The 16,503-nt window shown below is 47.6% G+C and overlaps 1 protein-coding gene across 8 annotated transcripts in view; it reads right to left on the minus strand.

Moving 5' to 3' along the window:
- Positions 1-16,503, minus strand: part of LOC105495596 (ankyrin repeat domain 27) — an 81,034-nt gene that overhangs the window by 58,685 nt on the left and 5,846 nt on the right. For 4 of the 8 annotated variants that reach the window (XM_011765333.3, XM_071085963.1, XM_071085959.1 and 1 more), the window contains exon 2: positions 4,957-5,088. The exons of 1 other annotated variant lie outside the window; for it this stretch is intronic. In XM_011765333.3, coding sequence (XP_011763635.2) covers positions 4,957-5,058 — 102 coding nt within the window. In that variant the 5' untranslated portion in view covers positions 5,059-5,088. Of the gene's footprint in view, positions 1-4,326; positions 4,886-4,956; positions 5,089-12,485; positions 12,647-16,503 lie in introns of those variants that run through there. 3 more of the 8 variants (XM_071085960.1, XM_071085961.1, XM_071085965.1) reach the window with 2 other exon arrangements.

Below are 16,503 nucleotides of genomic sequence, written 5' to 3' on the forward strand. Positions count from 1 at the left end.
AAGCGCCCACCACCATGCCTGGCTAATTTTTTGTATTTTTAGCAGAGACCAGGTTTCACTGTGTTGGCCAGACTGGTCTGGAACTCCTGACCTCATGATCCGCCCGCCTCAGCCTCCCAAAGTGCTGGGATTACAGGCGTGAGCTACCGTGCCCGGTCAAGACACATGTTTTTAAGCGGTGATTTCACATTTTTTGCAGTCTGATAAAAGACTCTGATCTCCAAGGCAGACTCAAGGGCAGTCAAACTTGGTACAAGGTCACGACCAGCCTGGGCAACATAGTGAGACCCTATCTCTACCAAAATATTAAAAATGAAATAAAGTTGGTACGATGCCCAAACTTCATGGAAAGATATTTGGCATTCAACTGCTGAGGCCACAGAGATCCCTTAGAGGTGACAAAAAGGATGGCATCTATGTTGCTCAGGCTGGAGTGCAGTGGCTATTGAGAGGTGCAATCCAACTACTTATCAGCACGGGAGTTTTTTTTTTTTTTTTCTTCTTTTTGGAGATAGAGTCTTGCTCTGTCGCCTGGGCTGGAGTGCAGTGGTGCAATCTCGGCTCACTGCAACCTCTGCCTCCAGGGTTCAATGGATTCTCATGCCTCAGCCATCCAAGCAGCTGGGATTAACAGTGCGCACCACCACACCTAGCTAATTTTTGTATTTTTAGTAGATATGGGTTTTCACCATGTTGGCCAGGCTGGTCTTGAACTCCTGACCTCAAATGATCCGCCTGCCTCGGCCTCTCAAAGTGCTGGGATTACAGGCATGAGCCACTGCATTGGCCTAACTTTTGTAATTTTTGTAGAGACAGGGGTCTCAATTTCTTGCCCAGGCTGGCCTTGAACTCCTGACCTCAGGCAATCCTCCTGCCTTGGCCTCCCAAAGTGCTGGGATTATAGGTGTGAGCCACCATGCCTGGCCAACTAAGTGCTTTTCAGCTACAAGTCATGGGATTCCACTCAAGCTCACTTTAACAAACGAGGGATTTTGAATGAACTTTTCTACCTTGTCGCCTTCCTTTCGGGGACACCGGAGAATGGAGATTCTTCTTAGGTTGTACCATCCAGGGTTCCCCCACAGAACCCCAGACCCTCACTCCAGCTCCTCCTGAGATCCAGGGCATCCACAGGAACTGCTGGGGTCTACAGGGGGCAGCAGTGAGCCTCTGGTCTTCCTCAGCCTTGTTTGGTGTATTTGTATCAGTGAGGTTGCCCGTCATGTTGGCACAGGCCTATAGTCCCAGCTACTCAGGAGGCTGAGGCAGGAGGATCGCTGGAGCCCAGGAGCCCTGGGATGTCGTGAGCTATGCTGATTGCATCTCCATACTAAGTTTGGCATCAGTATGGTGACCTCCCAGGAGTGGGGGACCACCATGTTGCCCAAGGAGGGGTGAACACTGCCAGGCTGGAAATGGAGCAAGTCAAAAGTCCTGTGCTGTGCCGGGCACAGTGGCTGTGGTCAAGACAAGCCTGGTCAACATAGTGAAACCCCATCTCTGCTAAAAATACAAACATCAGCCAGGCATGGTGGTGGGTGCCTGTAATCCCAACTACTTGGTAGGCTGAGGTAGAAGAATCGCTTGAACCCAGGAGGCGGAGGTTGCAGCAAGCTGAGATAGAGCCACTACACTCCAGCCTGGGCAACACAGTGAGACTCTGTCTCCAAAAAAAAAAAAAAAAATGCAAAAATTAGCCAGGCATGGTGGAGTGTGACTGTTGTCCCAGCTACTCAAGAGGCTGAGGTGGGAGGATTGCCTGAGCCTGGGAGGTTGAGGCTGCAGTAAGCCCTGACTGTGCCACTGCACTCCAGCCTGGGCATCAGAGTGAGACCCTGTCTCAAAAAAAAGAAAAGAAAGAAAAAGAAAAGCTTGGAGTGGCAGCCACCGGGCTCAGTAACACCATGCTGAGCAAGATAGAGCTTCCCTAAAGAGCTTCCACAGAAATAACTATGCCACAGCGTGACACTTCTAAAAAGCTAAAGATATATATGAATATATGCACTTGTCTAGACAGTAGTTTAAATATCATACAACCAAGATAGGAAGGGAGGAAATAGTCCTGCAGTATAGCCAGGCCCTCCCTGATCCATGCCTGCCCTGCGTCCTGTACATTTCCTCTGCAGCACTCACCACCATCGTAATTAGTACGCACTTGCTCAGTAAATGATCATCTCTCACACTAGAATTTAAGCTCCATGAGGGTAAAGATGATGATCTACGGCCAGGCATGGCAGCTCACGCCTGTAATCCCAGCACTTTGGGAGGCCGAGGCAGGAGGATCACTTGAGGCCAGGAGTTCAAGAATAGCCTGGGCAACATAGTGAGACCCCATCTCTACAAAAAATAAAAACCAGCCAGGCATGGTGGCACAAGCTTGTAGTCCCAGCTACTTGGGAGGCTGAGGCAGAAGGACTGCTTGATTCTAGAGGTCTGAGGCTGCAGTGAGCCATGTTCACATCACTGTACTCTAGCCCAGCCTGGGGGACAGAGCAAGACCTTATCTCAAAAAAAAAAGGTAGTGATGTGTGTTTCTGCTTCTTGGTGAATCCCCACCATCAAGCAAAGTGTCTTGCATACAGTAGCTTTTAAAAATTGCTGTGGAATGAACTGATGACAATGAATGATGACAATGAATGCCTTTGGTGAATTTTATGAGATTTTTATTTGGAAAGAGCGATATTCTCTAATTTTTTAAATAATGAACTTTTTGGCTTCTAAAATCTAAAGTAAGAAGATTGTGGTGAAGAAATATGAATCACAAAACTAATCATAAAAACTGGAAAAGATGTCAAGAAACCTAGCTTCTCTTTGGGAGACGGAGGCGGGTGGATCACTTGAGGCCAGGAGTTCGAGACCAGCCAGGACAACATAGTGAAACCAAATCCCTACTAAAAATACAAAACTTAGGCCGGCTGTGGTGGCTCACGCCTGTAATCCCAGTATGTTGGGAGGCCAAGGCAGGTGGATCATGAGGTCAAGAGATTGAGACCACCTTGGCCAATATGGTGAAACCCTGTCTCCACTAAAAATACAAAAATTAGTTGGGCGTGGTGGCGCACGCCTGTAGTCCCAGCTACTCAGGAGGCTGAGGCAGGAAAACTGCTTGAACCCGGGAGGCGGACATTGGAGTGATCCGAGATTGCGCCACTGCAATGTAACCTAGGTGACAGAGCAAGACTCTGTTTCAAAAAAAAAATTAGGCCGGGCGCGGTGGCTCAAGCCTGTAATCCCAGCACTTTGGGAGGCCAAGACGGGTGGATCACAAGGTCAGGAGATCGAGACCATCCTGGCTAACACGGTGAAACCCCGTCTCTACTAAAAAAAATACAAAAACTAGCCGGGCGAGGTGGCAGACGCCTGTAGTCCCAGCTACTCGGGAGGCTGAGGCAGGAGAATGGCGTGAACCCGGGAGGCGGAGCTTGCAGTGAGCTGAGATCCGGCCACTGCACTCCAGTCTGGGCGACACAGGGAGACTCTGTCTCAACAAAAAAAAAAAAAAAAAAAAAAATTAGCCGGGCATGGTGGCTTGTGACTGTAATCCCAGCTACTCAGGAGGCTGAGACAAATCGCTTGAACCCAGGAGGCAGAGATTGCAGAGAGTCAGAGTCGAGATCGTGCCACTGCACTCTAGCCTGAGCAACAGGCTCAAAAAAAAAAAAAAAAAAAAAAAAGAAACCCGGTTTCTGATGGCAGAGCTTGGCCTGGGCAAAATGAATGTCAATTCCGGCCCAGGCATGGTGGCTCATGCCTGTAATCCCAGCACTTTGGGAAGCCGAGGTGGGAGGATCACCTGAGGTCAGGAGTTCGAGACCAGCCTGGCCAACATGGGTGAAACCCCATCTCTACTAAAAACACAAAAATTAGCCAGGCGTGGTTGCACACACCTGCAATCCCAGCTACTTGGGAGGCCGAGGCAGGAGAATCACTTGAACCTGGGAGGTGGAGGTTGCTGTGAGCCAAGATCATGCCACCAAACTCCAGCCTGGGCGACAGAGCAAGACTCTGTCTCAAAAAAAATTAATAAATAAAAATAAAAATAAATGAAAGTCAATTCCAGTGTCCCTGAGAGGCCGCTGAGAACCTGAAGCCACACTCAGCTAACCTGACTTCTCCTTCAGTTCAAACCCTCAGACACCTCACATACCTGAGTAGAGTCGCCCCATGGGATAAGAGAAGTGGATATGCCCATTTGAGAGAGTAGGAGACAACAGACAAAAAGATGACACAAGACTCCTCAAGCAGAGGCCACAGATGACACAAATGCACCCGGGACACTGTGTCCCCCAGTGCTGTCTAAGTAGAATGCCCACCAAGTTCACTGACCTGAGAACTGGAAAGATCCACAACACGGGGCCTGCCCTCTGTCCAGGCAGATGCCCCCACCGTGACAGGTGACAGCGTCTCCTGCCTGCTTCTCACTCCTGTTACCGGGCTGCCCCTGAAGGCTTCTGAGGTTGTGGCCTCTACCAGAGAAGTTCTTTCATCATGGTGCTTTCCCTTTGGAAAAGCCTTTCGAAGCAGTCTATGAATGCATTTACTCGGTCCCTTATTCTATGAGGGCGAGCACTCACCTCCCAGACAGACCAGGACTCGTGAGGCCCCAGGGAGCAATTCTTTTTAGCCCTGGAGAAGCCCCCATAGGCAAGAGAGAAACAAGAGACCACCACAGCATGAGACCAAGTGTCACTGGTTGTGCTCCACGAAAGGGCACAGTTAGCCACAGGCGGGGGCCGGGAGTTCAGAGAAAGTATTACAGCCTGGACTGCAATCCCAGGAGGCTTCCTGGAGGGAGCGGCTCATGGGGGCCCCTCGCTGCTCACTCAGAGACCAAGCGCACTGCTGGGAGCTTGTTAAGCTGGGTTTATAACGAACTCCCTCCAAACTGAGTCTTAGTCTACCACGTGTCTGGAACCATTCACGCCTCAGGGCAACCCTGAGGCTCAGCGCACTTACGATGCCGTGGATTTGGGCCACTTTGCTGCACAAGTCGGGGCGCCACTTTTGCAGAGCCAGATAGAAAGGATTTTTTAGGAGGTCTTCATCATACAGAGCCATATGGACTTCAGATGGGTCAGAGCAAATCTCCTGCAACAAGGGAGGGAAAAGCAGTGAATGGCCATTTTCGAATTTATGTAACACATGAAAATCTGCATGTGGCATTTTCTCTTTTTTTTCTGAGATGGAGTCTCACTCTGTCGCCCAGTATGGAGTGCAGCGGTGCAATCTCAGCTCACTGCAACCTCTGTCTCCTGGGCTCAAGCAATTCTCCTGGCTCAGCCTCGGGAGCAGCAGGGACTACAGGCGCCCGCCATCACGCTCGCTAATTTTTGTATTTTTAGTAAAGACAGGGTTTCGCCATGTTGGCCAGGCTGGTCTTGAACTCCTGACCTCAGGTGATCTGCCCACTTGGCCTCCCAAAGTGCTGGGATTACAGGCATGAGCCATCACACCCGACCTGCATCTGGCAATTTCTAAAGAGCATCCTCCAAAAAAAGAATTCATGACTGACTCCACCTGGAAATCTCAAATATAACCCACCAATTCCAAGACGACCTATTTGTTGGCTGATGTGTAAATTACGTTCAGAAAATCTTGTTAAACTCCAAGTCTTGGCTAAAGTATAAATGGCTATTTTTAGAACATCCTACATGACCAAAATTATGACACTCTCAAGATACTCATGTATTTTTAATGAAATATTTTAGCACACGGAAAAGTACTGAGTAATAATGCAAACCTAGCACCAGAATTAAGGAATCGTGACATTTTGCCATGTTTGCCTCAGATTTTCTTTTAAGAAAATCAAGTAGAAGGCAGGTATGATGGTTCATGCCTGTCATTCTACCACTTTGGGAGCCTGAGGCAAGAGGATCCCGTGAGCCCAGGAGTTTAAGACCAGTCTGGGCAATACAGCAAAACGCTCATCTCTACAAAAATAAACAATTATCTAGGTGTGGTGGGTGCCTGTTAGTCCCAGCCACTCGGGAGGCTGAGGCAGGAGAATCGCTTGAACCCAGGACGCAGAGGTTGCAGTGAGCCGAGATCATGCCACCGCACTCCAGCCTGGGCAACAGAGCGAGACTCCGTCTCAAAAAAAAGAAAACGAAAGAGGCCTGGGAGAGCTCCTTTGCTCCTCCGGCCACGTGAGGTTACAGAGAACAGACAGCTGTCTATGAAGCAGGCCCTCCCCAGACACCCAACCTGCAGGATCTTCACCTTGTACTTCCAGCCTCCAGAACTGTGAGAAACACATTTCTGTCATTTTCAAGTCATCCAGTCTACAGTGTTTTGTTACAGCAGCCTGCATTGGCTGAGATAGTCTGTGAGTATAAAGTCATATCCCACTGTTTTTAATTTTCACTGGTTCATTAATTAAATGAACTAAATTTCTTTATGTTTTGTAAACTGCCTTATGTCTTTTGCTCACTTTCCCACTGGGTTGTTGGCCTTTTTCTTAGGATTTATAGTTCTTTACACATCTGTATACTAGAGTAAGTTTTAAATACCATCTTCCAGGTTGGCTATAATCACAGCACTTGGGAAGGATGAGGTAGGAGGATCACTTGAGGTCAAGAGTTCAAGACCAGCCTGGGCAATATAGCGAGACCCCATCTCCACAAAAAAAAGTTTTAAAAATTAGTGGTGGTGTGTGCCTATAGTCCCAGCTACTCAGGAGCCTGGGGCAGGAGAATCACTTCAGCCCAGGAGGTTAAGGCCACTAGGAGCCATGATTACGCCATTGCACTCCACCCTGCGTGATGGAGCAAGACGCTGTCTAAAAAAATACATATATATATATACACACACACACACATACACTCACACCATCTCCCAGTCTATAACTTGCTTTTTCATTTTGTCAAATGGATGTGTTCAGAAATAGAAGTTTGGATGTTATTTAGTTATTTTGAGACAGGGTTTCACACTGTCGCCCAGGCTAGAGCTGGAGTCCAGTGGCATGATCGCAGCTCACCATAACCTTGAACTCCTGGGCTCAAGTGATCTCCCACCTCCCACCTCAGCCTCCAGAGCAGCTGGGACTACAGGCACGCACCATCACACCCAGCTTTTTTTTTTATTTTTCATTTTTTGTAGAGATGAGATTTTTGCTGTGTTGCCCAAGCTGAACTTGAACTCTTGGCCTCATGCAATCCTCCCACCTCAGCCTCCCAAAACGCTGGGATTACAGGTGTGAGTCACTGTGTCTGGCCAGAAATTTTGATGTGAATGGGAAGTCATCCCTCAATATACTTGGGGGATTGGTTCCAGGACCCCCTTGTATACCCAAGTCCATGCATACTCAAATCCCATGGTCGGCCCTGTGGAACTCACATGTCTGTGTCAGCCCTCCATATAGAAAAATTTGCAACCTGTGAATACGGCATTTTCAACCTGAATTTGGTTGAAAAAAACCCATGTAAGTGGGCCCACACAGTTCAAACCCGTATTGTTCAAGGGTCAACAATAGTTGGATTTGCCACTCTTTGACTTTAAGGTCAGTGCTTTTAGAGCCTTAGGAAGTCTGTAACTGGCATGTCTATCCTCTGGCAGGTCTTTTTGCAAAGTGACTTCACTATTCCCCCATCAGAAGATAGAATAGGCCAGGCACGGTGGCTCACACCTATAATCCCAGCACTTTGGAAGGCCGAGGCAGGCGAATCACTTGAGGTCAGGAGTTCAAGATCAGTTCAACCAACATGGCGAAACCACATCTCTACAAAAATACAAAAATTAGTGGGGAGTGGTGGCATGTGCCTGTTATCCCAGCTACCTGGGAGACTGAGGCAGAAGAATCGCTTGAACTCAGGAGGCAGAGGTTGCAGTGACCCGAGATCCTGCCACTGCACTCCACCTTGGGCAAAAGACAGAGACTCAGTCTCAAAAAAAAGAAAAAAAAAAGGAAGCAGACTCATTTCCGCAGGCCCTGAATCAGAGCCAGCCCTGTGACTTGCTTCAACCAACAGGGAGAATCGATGCTGTACAATTTATGAGTGTCAGCGTCAAGAGGTCTTACAGGGGCCAGGCACAATGGCTCACTCCTGTAATCCCAGCACTTTGGGAGGCCAAGGCAGGTGGATCACTTCAGACCAGGAGTTAGAGACCAGCCTGGGCAAAACAGCAAGACCCTGTCTCTACAAATAATAAAATACAAAAATTATGGGCCGGGCGCGGAGGCTCGCGCCTGTAATCCCAGTACTTCGGGAGGCCGAGGTGGGCGGATCACGAGGTCAGGAGATTGAGACCATGGTGAAACCCCGTCTCTACTAAAAATACAAAAAAAACTAGCCGGGTGCGGTGGCAGGCACCTGTAGTCCCAGCTACTCGAGAGGCTGAGGCAGAAGAATGGCGTGAACCTGGGAGGCGGAGTTTGCAGTGAGCTGAGATAGTGCCACCACACTCCAGCCTGGGTGACAGAGCGAGATTCCATCTCAAAAAAAAAAAAAAAAAAATTTTCCAGGCGTGCTGGCACGTGCCTGTAGTCCCAACTACTTGGGAGGCTGAGAAGGGAGGATCGCTTGAGCCCAGGAGTTTGAGGCTGCAATGAACTATGATTGAAACACTGCACTCCAGCCTAGGCAACAGAGTGAGACCCCATCTCTTTAAAAAACAATAAAAAGGCCCAGGTACGGTGGCTCATGCCTCTAATCTCAACACTTTGGGAGGCCTAGGCAGGTGGATCACTTGAGGTCAGGAGTTTGAGACCAGCCTGGACAACATGGTGAAACCCCCTACTAAAATACAAAAATTAGCCGGGCATGATGGTATGTGCCTGTAATCCCAGCTACTCGGGAGGCTGAGGCAGGAGAATCACTTGAACCCAGGAGGCAAAGGTTGCAGTGAGCCAAGATCGCACCACTTCACTCCAGCCTGGGTAACAGTGAGACTCTGTCTCAAAACAAAACAAAGAAACTCTTAGTATATTTAAGATATAAGAAAAATAAATGTATATACATACACATACACTTATATAAGGCCTTGCAGATTCTCATTCTCATTCTCTTGGTACCCCAAGATCCCAAAGCTGTGAAGAAGCCCACGTGATGAAAGGCCATGGGGGAAGAGCAAGGCCAAGGTGGCCCAGTGAGCACAGCCAACCTGCCAGCAGAATACAGCCCCTTGAGGGAGCCCAGCTGACACCAGCAGAGGAACCACTCCCCAACTCACACAACGTAGGAAGTAATAAACTGTGGCAGTTTGAAGCCACTACATTTTGGGTTGGTTTGTTACATAGCAAAGGCTACCCGAAACCACGTCCTTTCCAATTTCAAAGACATAAAGGTAGTCCTTATGATTTCTAAAAATATTAAAGTTTTCTATTTTTAGGTCTTCAGTCTATCTGGATTTTTGTATGTGCTATAAATCAAGTGTCCAATTGTATTTCTCCATACAGAAAGCCAATGGTCCCATCATCATTTTTTGAATATTCTATCTATTTTGCACTGGTTGATAATGCTACTGTTGTCACATTCCAAGATCCCATGTATGTTTAGCCTGTTTCCAGGCTCTTTTCTGTTTCAAGGGTCTGTCACATGTGAGAAATACAATTATGTATATATTACACAGAAATACACAATGTCATTTTAAATTTTCTATTAGCACATTAAAAAAGAAACAGGATGCAATTAATTTTAGCAATATATTTTATCTTAATATATCCAAAATACGGTATTTTCAACATGTGACCATTATTTATTTTGTTTTTTAGAGACAGGGTCTTGCTATTTTGCCCTGACTAGAGTGCAGTGGCAATTCACAGGCCGAGATCACAGGCATGATCTCAGCTCACCGCAGCCCTGAACTCCCAGCCTCAAGCAATCCTCCCATTTCAGCCTCCCAAGTAGCTGGGACCACAGGTATATGTCACTGCACTTGACTTGATCATTATTTAAAAGTTATTGGCTGGGCACAGTGGTTCATGCCTGTAATCCCAGTACTCTGGGAGGCTGAGGTGGGTGGATCACCTGAGGTCAGGAGTTCAAGACCAGCCTGGCCAACATCGTGAAACCCCGTCTCTAGAAATATACAAAAATTAGCCGGGTATGATGGCGACTGCCTGTAATCCCAGCTACTTGGGAGGTTGAGGCAGGAGAATTGCTTGAACCCAGGAGGCAGCGGTTGCAGTAAGCCGAGACTATGCCGTTGCACTCCAGCCTGGGCAACAGAGCAAGACTCCATCCCCAAATAATAATAATAATAAAAAGTTCTTAATGATGGCTGGGCACAGTGGTTCATGCCTGTAATCCCAGCACTTTGGAAGGTCAAAGCAGGTGGACTGCTTGAGTCCGCGTTCGAGATGAGCCTGGGCAACGTGGTGAAACCCTATCTTTACAAAATACAAAAATTAGCCAGGCTACCTGGGAGGCTGAGACAGGAGAATCGCTTGAGCCCAGGAGGCAGAGACTCCAGTGAGCTGAGATCGCACCACTGCACACCAGCCTGGGTGACAGAGTGAGACTCTGTCTCAAAAAAAAAAAAAAGAAAAAAGAAAAAAACGATTATTAATGATATATTTTACATTCTTTTTTATTCCCAAGTCTTTAAAATCTCGTGTGCATTTTACATTGACAGCACTTCTCAATTCATACTAGCCACATTTCATGTGCTCAATAGCCACTAGCAGCTATTATACTGGACAGGGCAGCGAGAGACCACATATGAACATTTATTTTACATGACTACAGCTTCATAATAAGCCTTACTATCTCAGAGAAAGGCTTCCCTCCCGCTTGTTCTCCAAAGGTTATTCCTTGTCCTTTACAATATCAAATGAATCAGAATCAGCTTGTCAATTACATGAAAAATCCTATGAGGATTTTTACTGGACCCGCACTAAATTCATGGACTGGAGAGTGAATATCTTTATAATTATGAATTTTTGTTTTCTTTCTGATACATAGTCTCACTCTCTCACCCACACTAAAGTGCAGTGGCATGATTTCAGTTCACTGCAACCTTTGCCTCCCGGGTTCAAGCAATTCCCCTAACTCAGCCTCCCAAGTAGCTGGGATTACAGGCGCCCACCACTACATCTGGCTAATTTTTTGTTGTTGTTGTTGTTGTTTTGAGAGGGAGTCTTGCTCTGTTGCCCAGGCTGGAGTGCAGTGGCATGATCTCGGCTCACTACAAGCTCCGCCCCCCGGGTTCACGCCATTCTCCTGCCTCCGCCTCCCAAGTAGCTGGGACTACAGGCGCCCGCCAACATGCCTGGCTAATTTTTTGTCTTTTTAGTAGAGACAGAGTTTCACCATGTTAGCCAGAATGGTCTCAATCTCCTGACCTCGTGATCCGCCTGCCTCAGCCTCCCAAAGTGCTTGGATCACAGGCGTGAGCCACCACGCCCAGCCTAATTTTTGTATTTTTAGCAGAGACGCAGTTTCACTATGTTGGCCAGGCTGGTCTTGAACTACTGACCTTAGGTGATCCACCCGCCTCAGCCTCGAAAAGTGCTGAGATTACAGACATAAGCCACTGTGCCCAGCCTGCTTTTTTTTTTTTTTTTTTTGAGACAGAGTCTTGCTCTGTTACCCAGGTTGGAGTGCAGTGGCACGATCTTGGCTCACTGCAACCTCTGCTTCCCAGGTTCAAGAAATTCTCATGCCTTGGCCTCCCAATTAGCTCAGACTACAGATGCATGCCACAACACCAGCTAACTTTTTGTGTGTGTTTTTTGGTAGAGACGGGGTTTCACCACGTTGGCCAGGCTGGTCTTGAACTCCTGGCTTCAAGTGATCTTCCTACCTCGGCCTCCCAAAGTGTTGGGATTACAGGCGTGAGCCACCACACTCAGCCCTATAATTATGAATTTTATCATCCACATATATGGTATATCTTTCTATCAATGTCTTCTTCGATGTCCTCCAACTTTTCCATAAGGATCATATATCACTTTTATTAGACTATTTATATATTCTATATAGACTTTTTTTTTTTTTTTTTTTTGAGACGGAGTCTCGCTCTGTCGCCCAGGCTGGAGTGCAGTGGCCAGATCTCAGCTCACTGCAAGCTCCGCCTCCCGGGTTTACGCCATTCTCCTGCCTCAGCCTCCCGAGTAGCTGGGACTACAGGCGCCCGCCACCTCGCCCGGCTAGTTTTTTGTATTTTTAGTAGAGACGGGGTTTCACCATGTTAGCCAGGATGGTCTCGATCTCCTGACCTCGTGATCCGCCCGTCTCGGCCTCCCAAAGTGCTGGGATTACAGGCTTGAGCCACCGCGCCCGGCCTGTATAGACTTTTTTATAGCTGCTGTTGTGAAAGGGGTTGCTAAAATTAGATTGCTTATTATAGGTAAGGTTCTAAAAGCAAAAGCCAAATGGACTTAGATCAGAGTCACGTTGTACAGATAAAATAAGAATCAGTATGGAACACACCTACCACTACCATCAGAACTCGGACTTCTGAAGCCAGAGTAGACCCTTCCATGATTCATGACCGAAAGGTCTGTGAAGCGCCAAAAGAAGATTACAGGTCAGTGTTCAACTCACTTTAGGAAATAAGCCGTTTGAAGGATGTTGCTGTCTGTAGACTGCTCCATGCGGCTAACTAATGTGAACCACTGCTTTGCATGTTTCATGAAACATTCTACAGCTGTTCCTCATCGTCCCTGGTCTGCTCCTCTGGACCAATGAGCTCTCAGAGAGGATGCCTACAAAATGGGCACAGAAAAGGAGATCAGATTTCTTTTTTTTTTTTTTTTTTTTGAGACAGAATCTCAGTTGCCCAGGCTGGAGTGCAGTAGCACAATCTCGGCTCACTGCCACCTCCGCCCCTGGGATCAAGCAATTCTCCTGCCTCAACCTCCCTCGTAGCTGGGATTACAGTTGTGTGCTACTAATCCTGGCTAATTTTTCTATTTTTAGTAGAGATGGGGTTTCACCATGATGGCCAGGCTGGTCTCAAACTCCTGACCTCAAGTGATCCACCTGCCTCGGCCTCCCAAAGTGCTGGGATTACAGGCGTGAGCCACCACACCTGGCCAGGAGATCAAATTTCTAACCACATCATCGCACCTCTCTGAGCCTCCATCTGGGCCTGCACCATAGAGAATGCTAACACCTGTCTGCAGGATTCTTTTTTTTTTTTTTTTGAGTCTCGCTCTGTCGCCCAGGCTGGAGTGCAGTGGCCGGATCTCAGCTCACTGCAAGCTCCGCCTCCCAGGTTTACACCATTCTCCTGCCTCAGCCTCCCGAGTAGCTGGGACTACAGGCGCCCGCCACCTCACCCGGCTAGTTTTTTGTATTTTTTAGTAGAGACGGGGTTTCACCGTGTTCGCCAGGATGGTCTCGATCTCCTGACCTCGTGATCCGCCCGTCTCGGCCTCCCAAAGTGCTGGGATTACAGGCTTGAGCCACTGCGCCTGGCCTCTGCAGGATTCTTATGAGGATTATTTACAAGCCACCTTCACTATCTGTGACACGCAGTACTGCATATCAATGTAGCAACAGTTACTGGAAGCTCACATGGGACTTTTGTGAGAATTAGAAACAAGCACCCGACTTCCCAGGGGACGCAGCCCTGTACAAGGGCGCTGGCTAGTGAGCAGGTCCTAGGCCACATGCTGCACAGCCCCTGCTGCTGGGCAGTGAACAACCTGCCCACAATGTGAGCACAATTTTGCCCAACAATTACATATAATGGCTCTCTTGCTAATGTTTGACATTTTCCCTCAACAACTTATTGTCTTTATAAAAAGGTACTTTATTTTTTGTTTTATTTTATTTTTGTTTACTTTTGTAGAACTGGAGTCTTGCTGTGTTGCCCAGGGTGGTCTTGAACTCCTGGCTCAACAGGCACATGCCACCATCCTTGGCCTAAAATTTATTTTTTAAAAAATCTTATTACTACTTTAAATAGAAAACGGTATCACTTCCAATGAAGAGAACATCATCTTAAAGTTAAAAATTATAAAGGTAATTAATGCTATTTAAAACCTGATAATCCCAGCACTTCGGGAAGTCGAGGTGGGCGGATCCAGCCTGGCCAACATGGTGAAACCCCATCTCTATTAAAAATACAAAAATTAGCCGGGCATGGTGGTGCACGCTTGTAATCTCAGCTACTCGGGAGGCTGAAGTAGGAAAATCACTTGAATCCAGGAGGTGGAGGTTGCAGTTAGCCGAGATCATGCCATTGCACTCCAGCCTGGGCAACAAGAGTGAAACTCCGTCTCAAAAGACAAAAAAAAAAAAAAAAAAAAAAAAAAAAACCTCATTAGATGCTAAGCTTGAGCCTGGGGACTTCTCTCTTCATTAAAATGAGAAAATCAGCAGCTATTAAAAAAGTGTAAAGTAAATTTATCCTTGATACAATTAGATGAATGAAATATGAAACAGGAGCTACTCTCTCACTATGTAACAGGGATCCAGAATGCCTCCTTGGGAAAACACTATGCATACGTAACTCCATGATGAATTCTATTCCTTGGGACTAATGGTAAAAATAGCCACCATTTGGGAGAGTCCTTGTACCAGGCACTGTGTGATAACTTCTATACATCCTCATCTTTACTCGCTCACCTTTATTTATTTACCAGTTGGGAGTCTCACTCTACTGACCAGGCTGGAGTGCAGTGACACAATCATAGCTCACTGCATCCTCCAACTCCTGGCCTCAAGCAATCCTCCCACCTTAGCCTCCTAAAGTGCCACAGTTACAGGCCTGAGCCACCTGGCCTAGCTAAATTTTTTGTTTTGTTTTGTTTTTGGTAGAAACAGGGTCTTGCTATGTTGCCCAGGCTGGTCTCAAACTTCTGACCTCAAGTGATCCTCCTGCCCTGGCCTCCCAATGTGCTTGGATTACAAGGCATGAGTCACTGTGCCCAGTCCTCGTCTTTTTTTTTTTTCTTTTTGAGACAGGGTCTTGCTCTATCACTCACGCTGGAGTACACTGGTACAATCACAGCTCACTACAGTCTTGACCTCCCGGGCTGAAGTGATCCTCCTGCCTCAGCCTTCCAAGTAGCTGGGACTACAGGCATGAACTACCATGCTCAGCTAATTTTTTTTTATTCTTAGTAGAGATGGGGTCTCACTATGTTACTTAAGCAATCCTTCTGTCTCGGACTCCAAGGTGCTGAGATTACAGGCATGAGCCACTGTGCCCAGCTATTTTTTTTATTTTCAGTGCAGATGGGGTCTCGCTATGTTGCCCAAGTGATACTCCTGCCTCAGCTCGCCCAAAGTGCTGGGATTATGAGTGTGAACCACCGCACCCAGCCCTCATCCTATTTTAATGCTCACAATAACTCTAGGCAAGTAGGTATCACTAGCCCGTGTCACAGATGAAGAAATTGAGATTCAGCTGGCCGACTCAAGGCTAAACAAGAGCCATTCATTCATTCATTTAGTAGAGATGGCATCTCGCTATGTGGCCCAGGCTGGTCTCAAACTCCTGGCCTCAAGTAATCCTCCCGCCTCAGCCTCTCACAGCACTGGGATTACAGGCATGAGCAACCATGCCCAGCCTAAGAGTCATACTTTATTTCCCCAGATAGAAAAGTCCACAAAACAGCCAGCCATACAGGCCCCTCACCTAATCCCCCAGGTCCAGCCAGAACTGTCTTGGCTGCGGGTGCCCTGGGTTCTGCCTGAAAAAGGCCTGTGAGCTCCCAGTCAGTCCTCCTAGGGAGAAGAGACTAGCATAAAAATGGTTGTATGTCATCCCTGCCTGGGCCCCAGGGGTGCCTCTGCAACAACTCAGCTATTTGAATTGTTAAATTCACTTGTTAGGCCGGGCGCGGTGGCTCAAGCCTGTAATCCCAGCACTTTGGGAGGCCGAGGCGGGTGGATCACGAGGTCAGGAGATCGAGACTATCCTGGCTAACATGGTGAAACCCCGTCTCTACTAAAAATACAAAAAACTAGCCGGGCGTGGTGGCGGGCGCCTGTAGTCTCAGCTACTTGGGAGGCTGAGGCGGGAGAATGGCGTGAACCCGGGAGGCGGAGCTTGCAGTGAGCCGAGATCACGCCACTGCACTCCAGCCTGGGAGACACAGCGAGACTCCGTCTCAAAAAAAAAAAAAAAAAAAAAAAAAAATTCACTTGTTACTGGAGCCCAGATAATCCCTTTATGAGTCTCCACCACAGTGAGATAATGCAATTTTGCTGGGACAGAGTCACAAGAAAACAAAACTCTTTCTAGTTCCTGACATAGTTGGTTCTACGTGGCATACTGCAAAAGTAAAAGATGCTCTGGATGAAAGCCATGTGAGAAACTGGAGGCGATATGGTCAGACTCAAGCTGGGAAAAGATGCTCTTTCTGCTTCAGAAAAGATGCTGGAGGAACACCAATACTTCCACCCCCAAGATGAGGCAACAAGGACGGGCTTCCGTGGACGAACTAAAAACAGAGCTGGGAGGTAAGGACCAGAGAAGAAAACAGCAGTGGTTGGGCACCTATAATCCAAACACTTTGGGAGGCCAAGGCAGGTGGATTACCTGAGGTCAGGAGTTCAAGACCACCCTGGCCAACATGGTGAAACCCCCCCGTCTCTATTAAAAATA

Source organism: Macaca nemestrina, chromosome 20 (assembly GCF_043159975.1).
Source record: "Macaca nemestrina isolate mMacNem1 chromosome 20, mMacNem.hap1, whole genome shotgun sequence".
In the NCBI taxonomy this organism is placed as follows: Eukaryota; Metazoa; Chordata; class Mammalia; order Primates; family Cercopithecidae; genus Macaca; species Macaca nemestrina.